Source organism: Leptopilina boulardi, unplaced genomic scaffold (assembly GCF_019393585.1).
Source record: "Leptopilina boulardi isolate dan_hultmark-lab unplaced genomic scaffold, ZJU_Lbou_2.1 LbouV2_55, whole genome shotgun sequence".
Taxonomy (NCBI): domain Eukaryota; kingdom Metazoa; phylum Arthropoda; class Insecta; order Hymenoptera; family Figitidae; genus Leptopilina; species Leptopilina boulardi.
Window position 1 is genome coordinate 2185663 of NW_026138000.1, and position 18531 is coordinate 2204193.

The following is an 18531-nucleotide window of genomic DNA, read 5'->3' on the forward strand; positions in this document are numbered from 1 at the left end:
ATAAGAATAATTTTTCTTATACTAAATATATAATATATTAGCAAATAAATGATAATACAAAATCCCATACAACTTCAACATATTCAGTCTAAAGAATTTTTTTTCTTCTTCTTTATTTTCTTAAATAAAATTTAACACTAATACATAATTATATATATATATATATATTTAAACCAAATAAATAAAAAAAAAAATTCTTTCTTTTTCGACAAAATCCTTTCTTTTTTTTTTTTTTTTTTAGTTATTTTAAAAAATCTTTTTACAAAATATGATTTTTAATTTGTAAAAAAAAAAAGAAAATTTTTCCTTTTACGAATGAGGAATGTTAATCGTAAAATTGATTAATTCGTTTTTTTTTTTTTAGAAAAGAGATAGAAAAAGATAGAAAGAAAATTTAGAAATTTGAAAAAAAAAATACAAACAATTAAAATTATTCTTCTTCATTATTGTACATTATTGAAGTGGTAGCGAGATTAACTTCAGAATTTTCTTCCGTTAAATCAGGAAGTGAAAGAACAACGGGTATCATTTGAATTTTTCCCTCCTCATCTTGTTGTTCAATATGAACAACTGTTCCCGATTGAAGCAATTGATTTGCCATCATTTCGTCTTCTATTATTTGTGTTGTTTCAATGCTTTCAATATTCTCCGCCGTTACTTCCTCCGTGTAAACGGCCGTGTCTTCCATATTCATTATCACTTCGTTCCCGTCTTTTGAACTTTCTTCATAGTCCTGAGAAACAAAATTCTAAATCGAATTTTATCATCAATTAATTTTTTTGCATTAATTAAATAAATTACTAGCAAAAATAAACACGCGCAAGTGCGTCAAATTGAGTATTTAATTGTTTGTTATAAAAAAAATTAATATTATCAATAATAATTTAATTTATTAGAATATTATTACATAGTAATAAAAATTATATGTTTACAGGCCTCGGATTATACGACTTTTTTCAAAAATACGACTTTTATCGACTTATTTTAATAAAATATTTTTTTTTACATTTGAAAAAAAAAAAAATGTAAATAAAATACCTTTTTTTAAGTATAAAATTTATATCTTCTTCAGATTTTCTTCAATTCAATTATTTAACAAATTTTCAACTAAAATGATTCTTCACTAAATTAATTATTTTTAATTAATTTTAATGAAATACATCACAAATTCAAATTCTATCAAAATTATTTTTCAATTAAAATTTTTTATAAAATTTAACAATTGTTTATAATTTAAAACAAAAAAAATATCATAATAAAATTTAATTATTTTTTGAAAAATTTCAATTCAAAATAAACTAAAATTCAATTATTATCCGAAATTTTAATTCAAAATCAAATTAAAAATCTAATAATTATCAAAAATTTTTAAATTTAAAATTTAATTATTTACCAAGTTTTCAATTTAAAATGAAATAAAATTCAATTATTTTCTAAAATTTTCTATTCAAAATTAATTATTTAAATTTTCAATGAAAAATGAATTTCAATTAAATTATTATCCAAAATTTCAATTAAAATTCAATTATTTTTCAAACTTTCAATTAAAATTCAATTATTATCAAAATTTTCAATTCACAATAAACTACAATTCAATTATTTTCCAAATTTAAATTGAAATTCAAATAATTTTTAAAATTTTCAATCCAAAATTAACGAAAATTTATTTATTTTCCAAAATTTTAATTGAAATTCAATTATTTTCAAAATTTTCAATTCAAAATCTTTTAAAATTCAATTATTTACCAAATTTTTAATTAAAAATATTCCTACATTTTTTTCAGTGATTTTGATTTTTTAAATTAATTGAACTTCAAATGATTTTTAATTTATAATTTTTGATGATTTCATTAAAAAATTTATTAGAAATTGCGGACAAAAATACAATAAATTGAAAACTTTTTAAGCGAAAAACGGTTTTATGATAGTTGAATTTGCCGAAGAATAAAATAAAAATAATTGAATTTCAGGAGAGTTATAATTGGAATTATTAAATTTCAAAAAATTTGAGATGGGAAATTTTTAGAAATAATTAAATTTTAAAAGCTTTTAAATTGAAATTTTTGAAAATAATTGAATTTTAGTTGATTTTTGATTTAAAATTTTTTTGATTATTGAATTTCAAGTCACATTTTGGAAAATAATTGAATTTTTGCCTATTTTTTATTGAAATTTTTTTAAAAAATAATTTTTTCACAAATTATAATTAAAACATTGAAAAATAATTGAATCTTTGAGCTTTTATTGAATTTTTCCGAAAATAATGGTATTTTTAAAAGAAAATAAAATATTTTTTAGAAATAATAAAATTTATAAAAAATTTGAACCCAAATCTTTGAAAATAATTAAAAATTTTGTCCATTTTTTACAAATACATATTTAAATTTTTGAAAATTATAATTTTCACTGAATTGTACTTAAATTTTTAAATATAATTGAATTTTAATTTAAATTTTGGAAAATAATTGAATTTTAGTTGATTTTGAATTGAAAATTTTGAAAATAATTGAATTTCTATTGACATTTTGGAAAATAATTGAATTTCAATTAATATTAAATTGAAACTTTGGAAAATAATTGAATTCTAGTAATTTAGAAGTGAAACTTTCTAGTAATTTAGAAGTGAAACTTTTGTATATAATTGAATTTCAATTGACAGTGTATTGAAATTTTAATTCAAAATCAACAAAAATTCAATTATTTTCCAAGCATTCAATTCAAAATAATTTAAAATACATTGATTTTCTTAAATTTCAAGTGGAATTTAATAATTTTCAAAAAATTTAAATTTGAAATTCAATTATTTTTCAAAATTTTAATTAAAATTCAATTATTTTTCAAAATTTCTATTTAAAATTTACTAAAATTCAATTTTTTTCAAATTTTCAATTCAAAATCAATTAAAATTCAATTTTTTTGAAAAACTTTAATTGAAATTCAATTTTTTTTTAAATTTCTATTCAAAATTAATTTTCCAAATTTTCAATCAAAAATGAATTTAAATTAAATTATTATCCAAAATTTTTATTAAAATTCAATTATTTTCCAAAATTTTCAATTCAAAATCAATTATTTTCCAAAATCAACTAAAATTCAATTATTTTCTAAAATTTCAATTAAAATTCAATTTTTTAAAAAAATTTCAATTTGAAATCAACTAAAATTCAATTATTTTCCAAAATTTCAATTGAAAATTAACCAAAATTCAATTATTTTCCAAAAATTTCAATTGAAAATTAACCAAAATTCAATTATTTTCTAAAATTTCAATTCAAAATCAATAAAAATTCAATTATTTTTAAAAATTTTAATTGAAATTCAATTATTTTCTAAAATTTCTATTCAAAATTAATTATCCAAATTTTCAATCAAAAATGAACTTCAATTAAATTATTATCGAAAATTTTAATTAAAATTCAATTATTTCCCAAAAATTTTCAATTTAAAATCAAATAAAATTTAATTATTCTCAAAAATTTGATTACAAAATTAATTGAATATTCAATAATTTGAATTTAAAAGCATCAAAAATTTAATTATTTCTAAAATTTTTTATCGAAAATTTTTTTTTATAAAATTTAATAATTTCAATTATAAATAACTCTAAGGAAATTGAATTATTTTTAACTATTTTAATAATATTCTTTGAAAATTCAACTATCTGAAACCATTTTTCAATTAAAAATCATTTTCCAATTATTGTATTTTGTCCGCATTTTCTAATAAATTTTTAGTAAAATCATGTAAAATTTTAATTAAAAATCACTTAAAGTTTCAATTAATTTCAAAAATCTCAATTTTAAATCTTTGAAAATTCAATTAAATTTAAAAAATGTTTTCCAAAAATTGTTTGATAAATTATTTTTAGTTCTGTAAAATTTAATAATTGTTTGAAAATTAACAATATATCTTTTGAAATTTAATTATTTCTAAAAATTTCAACTTTAACCCTTCGAAAAGGATTATTATTAAAAAAAAATTTTTTTATTTAAAAATCTGTAAAATATTTTTGTTAAAATAAAAAACAAATCCACTTTTTTTTGGAATATAAATCGACTAAAACGACTTTTTTGTGTCTTTAAGTTGATTCGAGGCCTGTGTTTTTATAATTAATATTTAATAGGCATTCGTTGGCCCCTGGTACCTTAAAAATTAATTTTGAAAAATAAATTTTTTTCAAATTACTATCTTGTACGATATTTCCTGGTGCATCTTTTTTCTCATCATAAATTTTTTCTATTTGTATACAATTTTTGAATGAATATACAAGTTTAAAAAAAATTTCGTTGGTAAACGTTGTGTACTTCAACTTCGTGAATTGAATTTTCGAATTTGGAATTTTAAAGAAACTTATTCCAAAATTTGGAAACACAATTATACAACTTTGGCAAAGCACCAAGCATTTTATTATTATATAATTATTATTATTTTATTTATTAATATCCATGAATTTCTGTCATTTAAAAAAATTTGAATCAAATAAAATTTTAATTAAATGATATAATAATTTTTTGTTTAAACATTTAAAAAAAAAAAAATGGAAAAAATCGCATTTTATTAAAAATAAATCGAAAAAATGTCGTATTTTTTTGAAGAAAAAAACCGTTAAATTTTTCAAAATAATTTTTTCTTTTGCTAAAAAAAAAAAAAAAAATAATAATAATTGGTAATTTTGTTTTTTTTACCTGCTGATAATCAACGTACTCATCATCTTCGTTACCAATGACATTGCCCTCAATTTTTACATTTTCCTCGGCCTCATAAGCGGCGTCTACCAATCTTGCCTCCATGTCAATTGTCTCCATTTCGTCATCCTCCATTTGCTCTTCCATTTGCTCTTCCATTTGTTCCTCTAACATTTCTTGTTCCTGATCCGAATTGGATGTGTCGTCATCATTTTTTTGAATTTTAATTTTCTTTGGTCCTCTATTGGTGACAATTCTCTTGAAACCAGAACCACCGAGACTCTCGTGTCGTCTCTCATGTTTATTTTTATCGCCAAGATATTTGAAACGTTGTCTACAAACACTACACGAATATGGACGTTCATTTGTGTGGGTTCTTTCGTGACAAACAAGAGCGCTTACCTAGAAGACAAAAAAAATAAAATAAAAATTATTTTTTCAATAATAATTTTCAAAAAAAATTATAAATAATTTTTAATAATAATTTTCAATTGAATTTGAATCAATGAATAATTTAAAAAAAAAAAAGTCTTAATAAAAGTCAGGCAAAAATTTAATTATTTTTCAAAATTTTTGCATATAAAAATCACAAAAATTTAATTATTTTCAATTATATTTTCAATTTAAATATCTATTAAATTTTGAAAATACGAGAAAAATTTCTCTTTTTTTTTTTTTTTTTCACCTGTTTACATCTCCATGGACAATATCGACATTGAAGCGGTCTCTCGTCACTATGTCTATTTTGATGATGTTTAATTAATTGTATTTTTGTCTTAAGATTAAATCCACAAATATCACAACGAAATGGACGCTCCTCTGAATGTGCAATCATATGTGTTTTTAATCTCAATTGATTGACAAATCTTTTTGGACAATGTGGACATGCCAATGTACCCTCTAATCGATTATGTATCACCATCATGTGATGTCTCAATCTAACTTCACTGACAAATGTCTCATCGCAATCAAGACATTTAACCGGTTCTTTTTCCATATGAGAATTTTTAATATGTGTACGTAATATCATTTCTGTTTTAAATGTTTTATGACAATGAAAGCATGAAACACGTTTTGAATCATTGCCAATTATCATTTCGGCTTTAACAATACCAGGTAATGGCTCATTATGAATATGTGCCAAATGCCATTCCAATGATCTTGTTGATATCATTGATCTATTACAAATGTGACATGTAAAATTACGTCCATCTTTATGTATACGATTACGATGAATTACTAACATTGAATGATTGGGAAATTTTTCACCACACACTTGACATGAACATTCTTTTAATCCACGACTATCGGCTTTCTCATGGACCTTCATGTGAAGACGAAGGCCATCTCTTCGATTAAAACCAACGCCGCATGTGTCACATCTGTGAAAAAATGTGAAAATTTGAGTATTTTTATTTTTTTTTTTTTTATTTTTTAAAATTGAATTACATATATTTAAAGAAAAACAAATATATATATATATATATATATATATATATATATATATATATATATATTAATTACAATTGTTTGCAAAATTAAATTATTTTCAAATAAATTAGAAACTAAATTTATTTCAAAAATTATATGATTTTAAAAGAGTTTTCAATTCAAAAATTTATCTAAACTACAATTGTTTAAAAATTTAAACAAAAAATTTCAACCAATTCAAAAATTAAAGTTTCAATTATTATTAAATTCAATTATTATTATTTCTGAAAATTTCAACTCAAACTCTTCTAAAATACAAACAATAGTAATTTTTCTTTTTTTTTTTTCTAAAATTGAAATTGTTGAATATTTTAATTTTAATCAACATTTTCGAAAATTCAATTATTTAAAATATTTTTCAAATTCAAAATTCTCCAAAATTTAATTTATTGTTTAATGATATTTTTGTAAGATAATAAAAAATTTTTTTAGAAATAATAGAATTTATAAAAAATTTGAACACAAAATCATTGAAAATAATTAAAATTTTTGTCCGTTTTTTTTTTTTTTTACAAATTCGTATTAAAATTTTTGAAAATTGTATTTTTAACTGAATTGAACTTAAATTTTTTAAAAATAAATGAAATTTTGTAAAATAATTTTAATTTCAATTTCAATTTTAGTTAATAATTGAATTTTAATTAATATTGAATTGAAATTATCGAAAATAATTGAATTTCAAATTGAAATTTTGGAAAATAATTAAATTTTAGTTGATATTAAATTGAAAATTTGAAAAATAATTGAATTTAAGTAAATTTTAAAAAGAAATTTTGAAAAATAATTGAATTTTAATTAAAATTTTCAAAAATAATTTGAATTTCAAAATGAAATTTTTGAAAATTATTTAATTCCACTTGAAATTTAAGAAAATAATTGTATTTTAAATTTTTGGTTGATTTTGAATTGAAATTTCAATACACTGTCAATTGAAATTCAATTATATACAAAAGTTTCAATTCTAAATCACTAGAATTCAATTAATTTCCAAAATTTCAATTCACAATAAAGTACAATTCAATTATTTTACAAATTTCAATTGAAATTCAATTATTTAAGAAAAATTTTCTATTCAAAATCAATTGAAATTCAATTATTTTCAAAATTTTCAATCCTAAATCAACTAAAATTCAATTCTTTTACAAACTTTTCAATTCAAAATAAACTGAAAATCAACTATTTTCAAAACTTTAAATTTGAAATTCAATTATATTTCCAAATTTAAATTAAAATTCAATTATTTTTAAAAATTTAAGTACAAGTCAGTGAAAATTACAAATTTTAAAACAAAAATCAACTAAAATTCAATTATTCTCAAAAATTTCAATTTAAAAGCTACTAAAATTTCATTATTTCTAAAATTTTTCATCTAAAATTTGTTGAAATTTAATAATTTTTAATTATAACTCTTTCTGAAATTCAATTATTTTTAACTATTTTTTATAATATTTTTCGGAAATTCAATTATTTGAAAGCATTTTGCAATTTAAAAAAAATTTTTAAGTTTAATTTTTGTCTGCAATTTCTAATAAATTCTTCAATTATTTAAAATTCATTTATTTTCCAAAATTTCAATTATTTTCAAAATTTTCAATTCAAAATCTTTTAAAATTCAATTATTTTCCAAGCATTCAATTCAAAATCAACTAAAATTCAATTATTTTCGAAAATTTCAATTCAATATTAATTAAAATTCAATTATTAATCAAAATTTAAATTGAAATTCAATTATTTTCAAAAATTTCAATTATTTTTCAAAATTTAAGTTCAATTCAGTAAAAAATACAATTTTCAAAAAATTTTAATACGAATTTGTAAAAAATGGACAAAATTTCAATTCAAAATTAATTAAAATTCAATTATTCTCAAAAATTTCAATTTTAAAATTATTTATCAAAATTCACAATCCAAAATCAACTACAAATTATTATCCAAAATTTCAATAAAAATTCAATTATTTTCCAAAATATCAATCCAAAATCAACTGAAATTCAATTATTTTCATTAATTTTCAATCCTAAATCAACTAAAATTCAATTGTTTTAAAAATTTTCAATTCATAATAAACTGAAAATCAACTATTTTCAAAACTTTAAATTTGAAATTCAATTATTTTTCAAAATTAAAATTAAAATTCAATTATATTTAAAAATTTAAGTACAATTCAGTGAAAATTATAATTTTCAATAATTTTAATACGAATTTGTAAAAAACGGACAAAAATTTTAATTATTTTCAAAGATTTTGGTTCAAATTTTTCATAACTTTTATTATTTCTAAAAAATATATTTTATTTTCTTTTAAAAATACCATTATTTTCTGAAAAATTCAATAAAAGCTCAAAGATTCAATTTTTTTTCAATATTTTAATTATAATTTGTGAAAAAATTATTTTTCAAAAAAATTTGGATAAAAAATAGGCAAAAATTCAATTATTTTCCAAAATGTCATTTGAAATTCAATAATTAAAAAAATTTTAAATCAAAAATCAACTAAAATTCAATTATTTTCAAAATTTTCAATTCAAAATCTTTTAAAATTTAATTATTTCTAAAATTTCCCATCTCAAATTTTTTGAAATTTAATAATTCCAATTATAACTCTCCTGAAATTCAATTATTTTTAATTTATTCGGCAATTCTTCGGCAAATTCAACTATCATAAACCGTTTTTCGCTTAAAAAGTTTTCAATTTATTGTATTTTTGTCCGCAATTTCTAATAAATTTTTTAATGAAATCATCAAAAATTATAAATTAAAAATCAATTGAAGTTCAATTAATTTAATAAATTAAAATCAATGAAAAAAATTTAGGAAAATTTTAATTAAAAATTTCGTAAAATTCAATAAGTTCAAAAAATTTTAATTATTCCTCATTCTAAACTCAATTATTTCTAAAAACTTTAACTTCAATTTCTTTTTCAATTAATTATATCGAATTAACGTATTTTTTTCTGTTTCAAGACAGTAATTTTTATTATTGTTATTTTTGGATTAATTTTACAAAGTAGGTATTTTCAATTTAAAATAATTGAATTGTTAATAGATATTTAAATAGAAAATAATTCAATTTTTGCCTATTTTTTTATTGAAATTATTTAAAAAAAATAATTTTTTCACAAATTATAATTAAAATATTCAAAAAAAATTGAATCTTTGAGCTTTTATTGAATTTTACAGAAAATAATGGTATTTTTAAAAGAAAATAAAATATTTTTTAGAAATAATAAAATTTATGAAAAATTTAAACCAAAAACTTTGAAAATAATTAAAATTGTTGTCCGTTTTTTTACAAATTCATATTAAACTTTTTGACAATTGTAATTTTTAACTAAATTGAACTTAAATTTTTAAAAATAATTGAAATTTTGGAAAATAATTGAATTTAAATTAATTTTGAATTAAAATTTTGAAAATAATTGAAGTCCATTTGAAATTAATGAAAATAATTGAATTTTGGTTAATTTTAAATTGAATTTTTGTCAATTTTGAATTGAAATTTTTGAAAATAAATAAATGTTAATAAATTTGGAATTGAGTTTTTTTGAAAATAATTCAATTTTGTTTGAATTGAATTGAAAATTTTAAAAATAATTGAATTTCAATTTAAATAATGGAAATTTAATACAATTTTAGTTTATTTAAAATTGAAATTTTGGAAAATAAATGAATGGTTTTAAATTTTGAATTGAGATTTTGAAGAATAATTGAATTTTAGTTAATTTTGTATTAAAAAATTTGAAAATAACTGAATTTCAATTGAAATTTTGGAAAATAATCTAATTTTAGTTGATTTTAAATTGAAAATTTTGAAAATAATTGAATTTTAATTGAAATTTTAGGAATTAATTTAATTTTAGTTGAAATTTTGGATTGAAAATTTTGAATATAATTGACTTTCAGAAGAGTTATATAATTTAAATTATTAAATATCAAAAATTTTCAAGAAACATTTAAGAAATAATGAAATTTTTAAAGTTTTCAAATTGAAATTTTTAGTAATAATTAAATTTCAAAAGATATTATTATTAATTTTTAGAAAATAATTTAATTTTACAAAATTAAAAATAATTTATCAAATAATTTTAGACAACATCTTTTAAAATGTAATTGAATTTCAGGAGAGTTACAATTGAAATTATAAAATTTCAAAAAAAAAAATTTTGATGGGAAATTTTAGAAATAATTAAATTTTAGAAAGGTTTCATATTGAAATTTTTGAAAATAATTTAAATTTTATTTATATTCTTGAATGTAAATTTTGGAAAATAATTGAATTTTAGTTGGATTTTTAATTAAAAATAATTGATTTGTAATTAAAATTTTGGAAAATAATTGAATTTTAATTGTTTTATTAATTGAAATTTTTGATAATAATTGAATTACAGTTTATTTTGAAAATAATTGAATTTCAAGTGAAATTTTCGAAAAATAATTGAATTTTAGTTTTTTTTTTTTTTTTTTTTTTTTTTTAATTGAATTTTTGGAAAATAATTGAATTTTAATCAATTTTGAATTGAAATTTTTGAAAATAAATTTATTTTTATGAAATTTGAAAAAAATTTAATTTTTTTTTGATTTTGAATTGAAAAATTTAAAAAAAAAAATTTTTATTTCAATTGAAATATTGGAAATTTAATTTAATTTTAGTTGATTTTGAAATATAGTAATTGAATTTGAATTTTAAATTTGCAATTGAAATTTTGGAAAATAATTAAATTTTTTATTGATTCTGAATTAAAATTTTTAGAAGTAAACGAATTTAAAAAATTTTTTTTTTATTAAATTTCAAACAATAATATTATAATAAGTGAGAAATTTCTATTGATTTATGTTGATGAAGAATTTTTTTAGAAATCACATAAAAAAAAGAAATTGAATTCCAAAAGTTTTTCATTGAAAAATTTCCTTTCAAATAATTGAGAAATTTCGAAGAATATTATAAAAATCATTGAAAAAAAAAAAAAAAAAAATAATTGAAATTTTTTTTGCAAATAATTAAATTTCAAGATGATTTTGAATTAAAAAAATTTTTGTTAATTTTATTTGCAAATTTTTTTTTTTTTTTAAATTATAAATTTTCAAATTTCATAAAAATTTTAATTTCAAATATAATTTAAGATAATTGAATATTATTTAATAATAATTATAAAAAAAAAAAAAAAAAACTCACCTAAATTGCCTCTGATCCTCATGAATTCTCACATGTTGCTTCAATGTCGATGAATTTTTAAACATTTTATCACAATGCGGACATTTTATTGTATACGCCTTATGCGTATGCATATGTTTACTCAAACTATAAAATGGAATCATTTTATGACAAACGGGACATTCACGTTTATTACCAGTTGGCAAATGTTTTCTAATACGATGATGTCTTAAACTTGCTGGATTTTTAAAATCCGCCCCACAATCCTCACATAAATATGCTCTCATTGCTGTATGTACACTTTTTAAATGAAAACTCAATTTTGTTTTAAATGTAAATTTTTTCGGACATTTTGGACATTGAAATATTTTTTCCAATATCATATGTTTTGATTTAACATGTTGATCCAATGTACCTTGATGTTTAAATTTTTCACCACAATATTCACATAATTGGCCAAATAAACTATCACAATGTTTTTGTTCATGTTGCTTTTTTTTACCCTTTGAATCTAACATAAGATCACAATATTTACAAATTAATTTTCTTATACAAATGACATTGTGATTTTTTTTATATCTTAATATTGTAAATTCCTCATTACAATCATCGCATAAATATTTAATTTTTGTATCATGAAATTTCATATGTTCATCGCATACATCTTTTGTTGGAAATTCATTAAAACAAAAATCACAATCATATGTTAATAAAGGCACATAATTTAATTCTAATGGATCAATTTCTGATTCAATTAATTTTAATGCTAAACGCTCTTGATAAAAATTTATTATATCATCATCAGTTAATTTTGTTATTATTATTTTACGTTGTTGTAAATTATCATGAAATTCATTGAGATTCTCATCATTTGATAATTTTAATATTCTTTTTAAACGTTCTAATGATGATTCATTATTTATTTCCTCATAATCTTTTCTCTGTTTATCTTCTAATTTTGTTTTCACAATTTCAATACGATTATTATAATCCTCGGCATTTTTATAAATTTTAATATCGCAGGGCATTTTTTTATCCTTACATCTTTGGGGTTTGGGACTTTTTTCCTTTTTTATTTCCGTAATTTCTTTTAATTTTATCGATGCTGCTTCTTCTTCTTCTTTTTCTTTTTCTTCTTCTTCGATTTCTTTTTTAATACGACACTCGGGTATTATTTCAATTGCTTTTGGTCCTAATAATTTTTCACGTTTCTTTTTATATTGTTCAATTTGATGTTCAATTATTTGTCCTTTCTCCTCTAAATTACGATCGATAAATAAATTTTCTTTTTTTAATTTTTTTTCCTGTGGTTTATCCATTTTTTTCACTTTAACAAGAAGTAATTCATTTGGTTTTTCACCACGTACCGTAACATACATTACACCATTTTCCTCTTGTTTTATACTTAATGCATCGTTAACATTAAATTTACGAATTTTTCCCTCAATTTTTTTTTCTACTTTTCTTTTTGTTGATTCTATTTCGTTATCTTCGATTTTTCTCTTTTCGGACAATTTTTTTTCATCCAATTTCTCAAGTGTTTTTTTAAATGGATTTAAAACTTTTTTTCCCTCCTCCTCCTCATCCTCCTTCTCTTCGAATTCATCTTCACTCTCGGGATTAAATAAAGGATCATCGGGATCAAATTCCTCTATTGATTCATTTTCACTTTCATTTAAATTCAATTTTGATTCTAATTTTATTTGTATATCTTTTTTTTTTAATTCTTTTGTTAAATTTTGTTTTAAATTATCATTGAAATTTTCTTCAAAATCATTTATTAAATTTTCTTCTAAATTTTTATCATCATTTTTTGAATTTGTTTTTGAAATTTTTTTCAATTCTCCTTTTGGTATTAAAGAACCAAAACTCGATATCATTGAACCTTGTTTCAATGTTTTTTGTTCTAATTTCAATTTTTCCGCTTCCCAATCAATTGGATTTGTTGAAAAAACAGCGGCAATACGTGGACCATTATTTTTTAAATTTGCAATATCATGTTGTATTAATGGCAATTTATCTAAATCATTATTATCATTATCATCATTGTCATTATTATTTTCATTATTTTCATTTATTAATTTTGCGCGTATTGAACGTAATTTAATTTCAGCTTTTTTAATTTGAACAAAAAATGTAAAACTCATTTTTAAATCACAAATACAATCCATACACATTTGCGTTGATAATGAATCAATTTCATGAATTTGTTGTAAATGTTTAATTTGTAAATTTAAACGCATTTGTATTCCCTTTTCACTGAAAATATCAACAAGTGGATATTTCATTTCAGCGCAAGTACGACAATATTTACGCATTTTATTTTTTGTCTCCTCATTAATAATTAATTCAATATCATCGATTATTTTTTCTGGTGATGATGATGTTGAGGGATTATTAATTTTTTTAATTGTTTGAAGTGTTGGTGTTTCTTGATTTAAAACTTTAACGCGTGGTGTTATTTTTTTTAAATCATTTATATTTGTCACGGGTGTAAATGGTTTTTCCGCTTGGAACGATAATGATGATGATGATGATAGTGATGAATTATTTTGAGATGCATAATTATGAAATTGAGACACTTTTGGTGAAACAATTTTTGTTTTTGTACGTAAATTGTAATTCATTTTTTTTTCTTTTTTTTGTATTATATTACTGTTATATTTGTGTTTTCTTTTGTTTCTTCATTGAATTTTTGCTTCTTTTTTTTTTCTTCGATTTCGCAGAATTTGCGCGCTCTGAAAAAAAGTTTTTATTTTGTTAATATTAAATATTATAAAAAAATAATTAACATGCACAATAATTAATTTTTATCTTATTTAAATTTGAAAATAATTGGATTTTTTAAAATCAATTATTAATAAATTTATGTTTATATAATAAATAAATAAATAAATAAATAATTAAAAATTTTTGTTTCAAAATTTCGAACAAGAATTCAATTTTATAAAATGGAAATAATTTTAATAATAATAATAATAATAATTAATAATAATAATAATAATAATAATTTTTTTAAAAATAATTTTAGACAATCTTTTTTTAAAATAATTGAATTTTTGGGATTTTTATTGTGAATTTGGAAAATAATTTAATTTTTGTTGGGATTTTATTTATTTATTTTTTTTTTTAATTGTTCTCGACAAATTATAATTTAAATATTTTAAAAATAATTTGAATTTTTATAATTTTTATTGAATTTTTGTAATTTTTATTAAAAATTTTGCAAAATAATTAAAATTTTAATTGATAAATAAACATTTTTTTTTTTAATAAAATAATTGAATTTATGGTTGATTTGAATGAAAATCATTGAAAATAATTTAATTTTTGTCAGTTTTTTTTTCCAAATTCGCATTAAAATTTTAGAAAATTAAATTTTTGTTTAAATCGAATGAAAATTTTTAAAAATAATTGAATTTTAATGAATTTTGGATTGAAAATTTTGAAAATAATTGAATTTTAGTTGATTTTGGATTTAAATTTTGAAATTAAAGAAAATAATTGAATTTTGGTTAATTTTGAATTGAATTTTTGGAAAATAATTGAACATTAGTTAATTTTGAATTGAAAGTTTTAAAAATAAATTAATTTTAACAAAATTTGGAATTGAGTTATTTGACAATAATTAAATTTTGTTTAATTTTGAATAGAAAATTTTAAAAATAATTAAATTTCAATTGAAATATTAGAAATTTAATTCAATTTTAGTTGATTTTGAATTGAAATTTATGAAAATAATTAAACTGAAATTGAAATTTTTGAAAATAATTGAATTTCAATTAATTTTAAATTGAAATAATTTATAATAATTGAAATTTAATTGATTTTGAATTGAAATTTATGAAAATAATTAAATTTCGATTAAAATTTTGAAAAATAATTGAATTTTAGTTGATTTTGAATTGAAATTTTGGAAAATAAATGAATTTTTAAAATTTTAAATTGAGATTTTGAAGAATAATTGAATTTTAGTTAAATTATAGTTTATTTTGAATTGAAATTTTGGAAAATAATTGAATTTTAGTTGATTTGGAATTGAAAATTTTGAAAATAATTGATTTTGAATTGAAATTTATGAAAATAATTAAAATGAAATTGAAAATTTTAAAAATAATTGAAAAATAATTGAATTTTAATTAATTTTGAATTAAAATTTTTGAAAATAATTTAATTTTAATTAATTTTGAATTGAAATTTATGAAAAAAATTAAATTCAAATTCAAATTTGGGAAAATAATTGAATTTTAGTTGATTTTCAATTGAAATTTTTGGAAAATAATTGAATTTTAGTTGATTTTGAATTGAAATTTATGAAAATAATTAAACTGAAATTGAAAATTTTGAAAATAATTGAAAAATAATTGAATTTCAATTAATTTTGAATTAAAATTTTTGAAAATAATTGAATTTTAATTAATTTTGAATTGAATTTTATGAAAATAATTAAATTAAAATTCAAATTTGGGAAAATAATTGAATTTTAGTTGATTTTGAGTTAAAATTTTGAAAAATATTTGAATTTTTGGGATTTTCATTGAAATTTTGAAAATAATTGAATTTTAATTGATTTTGAGTTGAAATTTTGAAAAATATTTGAAGTTTTGGGATTTTCATTGAAATTTTTTTCAAATAATTCGAATTTTTTGGCATTTTTATTGAAATTTTGTAAAAGAATTGAATTTTTTTCTTATCATCATTTGATACATTTTGTTAGAAAAAAAAAAAAAAAAAATAGAAACGTTTTTTGACCAATTTTGTAATTAAACTTTTGAAAAATAATTAAATTTTTTTGAATTTATTCAATTTTTTTGAAAATAATGGAATTTATAAACCGATAATGACATTTTTTTTAAAAAAAGAAATACTTCAAATTTATGACAAATTTGAACTAATATTGAAAATAATTTAATTTTTCTCCCTTCTTTTTTTTAAAAAAAAAAAAAAAAAAAAATTCACAATAAAATTTTTAAAAATAGAATTTTTATCTAAATGGAACTAAAATTTTTTAAAAATTCAATATTTAATAGATTTAAATTGAATATTTGGAAAATAATTGAATTTCTGCCGAATTTTTTTTAGACTTTTTCTAAAAAATAAAAAAAAAAAAAAAATTTTTTAACCAATTATCATTTTAAATTTTTAATGAAAATTCATTTTTTTGCTATTTCTATCGAAATTTTGGAAAATTATGGAATTATGATCGATAATAGGTAAATTTTTTTTTCTTATTATTATTAATAATTTATTTCAAAATAAATTTTTTATTTATTTAAATTTAAATAAAATTTTTTAATTTTATAATAGATAATTTAATTTAATTTTAATTAATTTATTTAGATTTAATTTAAGTAAAATAAAAATTTCTTTTTTTGTTTATTTTTTATTTAATAAAAATTCAGGTAATTCTGCATTTAAAATTTGTTTTACTTTTTTTTTTTTATTTAAATCGACTTTTTTCCATTATTAAAGAAAATAAATATAATTTTTGAATTTGATTTTAATTATTTTACAATTTTAAATTTGTTAATAAAAAAAAATTTTTAATTTTATTTGAATTTAATTGTTAATTTATATAAAATAAAATATTAAATCAGTAAAAATATGTTTAATTTTTTTTTTTTTTTTTTTGTAATTCCCGCCAGATTTCTAATATAAAATACGTAAAAAAAAAGAGTCAGTTTTCGTATTTTAATTGTTGAAAAAAGAGCGAGAAATGAACAAATGAAAATAAATTTCTAGTTTGTTAAAGAAAAACAAAAATGAATATAAAATAAAAGTATTATTTTAAAAAGTGAATGAAAAAAAAAAAACGCTAAGGGAAATAAAAAAAAAAAAGAAATTCGGACAAAAAATACTATATTTAATATTCAAAAAAGTGAAATAAATAAAAACTTACCGGATATTGATGTTGATTTTGTTTCCTCAAAATATTTTTTGACTTTTTCAAATAAAAGTATTACTGGATAAAAATCAAAAATTTAAACAATGCAATGATAATTCTCGTTCAAGTAAAGAAGCATCCTCATTTAAATACGAAATAATTTGTCACTTTCTGAAGATGAGAATCTTGTCGTTCGTCGATGATTATGTCAAAATTTCCTTCTTTATTTCTCAAGACACAATTTTTTTTTCACCTACTTTAAACAAAATTCCAATAGATGTTTAAAATTTTTTTTTTATTTTTTTATCAATAAATTTACATTTTCAAATTGATTCATTTCATTTCTTTTTTGCTCGAGAAACACAATTTTTGAGGTTATGTTACTCGTCACTAGAGATTATTAATTGAATCATTTATTTAACAAAAAACTATATTAAATATTAAAAAAAAAAATAAATAAAACAATAGATCTTTCTAAAAAAAAACGTGATTTAATATTTAAAATGTTTTTTGATAAATTTGTTAATGTTTACCATTTTTCTCATGATTTTTTGGTTTTTTTTTTGGTGACCCATGGCGTTTCAGAATATATCCAGATGGCGCATAATCAAGAAAGGTGAACGATGAACGAAGCCCCTTTTATTTTTCAATGTAATTTGTCTTTCTACCACTTCAATTCATGACTATATTTTTTACAATTTCTTCACGATTAACAATGGCTTTTATTGTTATATTTCTTTTTTCCACTGAAAAATTTAATTAAATGAAAATAATTCGCGAAACAATAACACTTTTTCAGGAGAACAAGTTGCGGTGGTTTGATATAACTGCGACGTCGAGTTCTATGCGAATAAAATATGGCGGAAATCAATTCTGAAATTTCAATATATACATTTTCGAATTTAGGAAAAAAAATTTTTTTTTTCGCTAAATTATTAATTTAATTGTTATTTCTGTAAAAAGTAAAAAAAAAAAAAAAAAATTCAAGGCGATTTCATTTTGATACGAGTTATTAATATTAACGGAAAACTAATAATATTCATTTTAAAAAACATATGTATATATAATATTTTTTTATTAGTAAAATATTGGTGAAATATAATGGAAAAAAAAAGAAAATCATTTTGAAAATTCGTTGTTTTTGACAAAAAATTATTTTTTAATTATTTAATAAATAGTTTATTCTTATTTTATTTAGATTTTATTTTATTTTGAATTTGCGCGGGAATTTCAAATTATGCGAAACAAATTTAAAATTTTGGAATATTTTTTACGATTTTTACAAAAGAAAAAAGTTTATTATAATTTAGTTTTCAAATT

General features: G+C 18.1%; 1 protein-coding gene across 3 annotated transcripts; it reads right to left on the reverse strand.

The window, feature by feature from the left end:
- Window positions 1-424: 424 nt before the first annotated feature.
- LOC127290164 (uncharacterized) lies at window positions 425-18070 on the reverse strand. Of its 3 annotated transcripts, none has more exons than XM_051318587.1 (6): window positions 17745-18070; window positions 17227-17464; window positions 11349-14065; window positions 5371-6067; window positions 4686-5087; window positions 425-748 (listed from the first exon to the last, which is right to left on the reverse strand). In XM_051318587.1, the coding sequence occupies exons 3-6, from the start codon at window positions 13952-13954 to the stop codon at window positions 431-433; spliced, it is 4023 nt and encodes a 1340-aa protein (XP_051174544.1). In that variant the 5' UTR covers window positions 13955-14065; window positions 17227-17464; window positions 17745-18070; the 3' UTR covers window positions 425-430. The 3 variants fall into 3 exon arrangements, with proteins under 3 accessions (XP_051174544.1, XP_051174545.1, XP_051174543.1); XM_051318588.1 differs by having other exon boundaries at window positions 425-733; window positions 17227-17467; XM_051318586.1 differs by having other exon boundaries at window positions 17227-17467.
- Between the last annotated feature and the right edge of the window lie 461 nt (window positions 18071-18531).

Excerpts from the sequence above, each read along its gene's own strand:
- LOC127290164 (XM_051318587.1), bottom strand. The coding sequence starts at position 13,954 with ATGAATTACAATTTACGTACAAAAACAAAAATTGTTTCACCAAAAGTG. Across the intron at positions 6,068-11,348 it reads GAGGATCAGAGGCAATTTAG|ATGTGACACATGCGGCGTTG; the intron begins GTGAGTTTTTTT and ends ATTTTTTCACAG. Across the intron at positions 5,088-5,370 it reads GTCCATGGAGATGTAAACAG|GTAAGCGCTCTTGTTTGTCA; the intron begins GTGAAAAAAAAA and ends TTTGTCTTCTAG.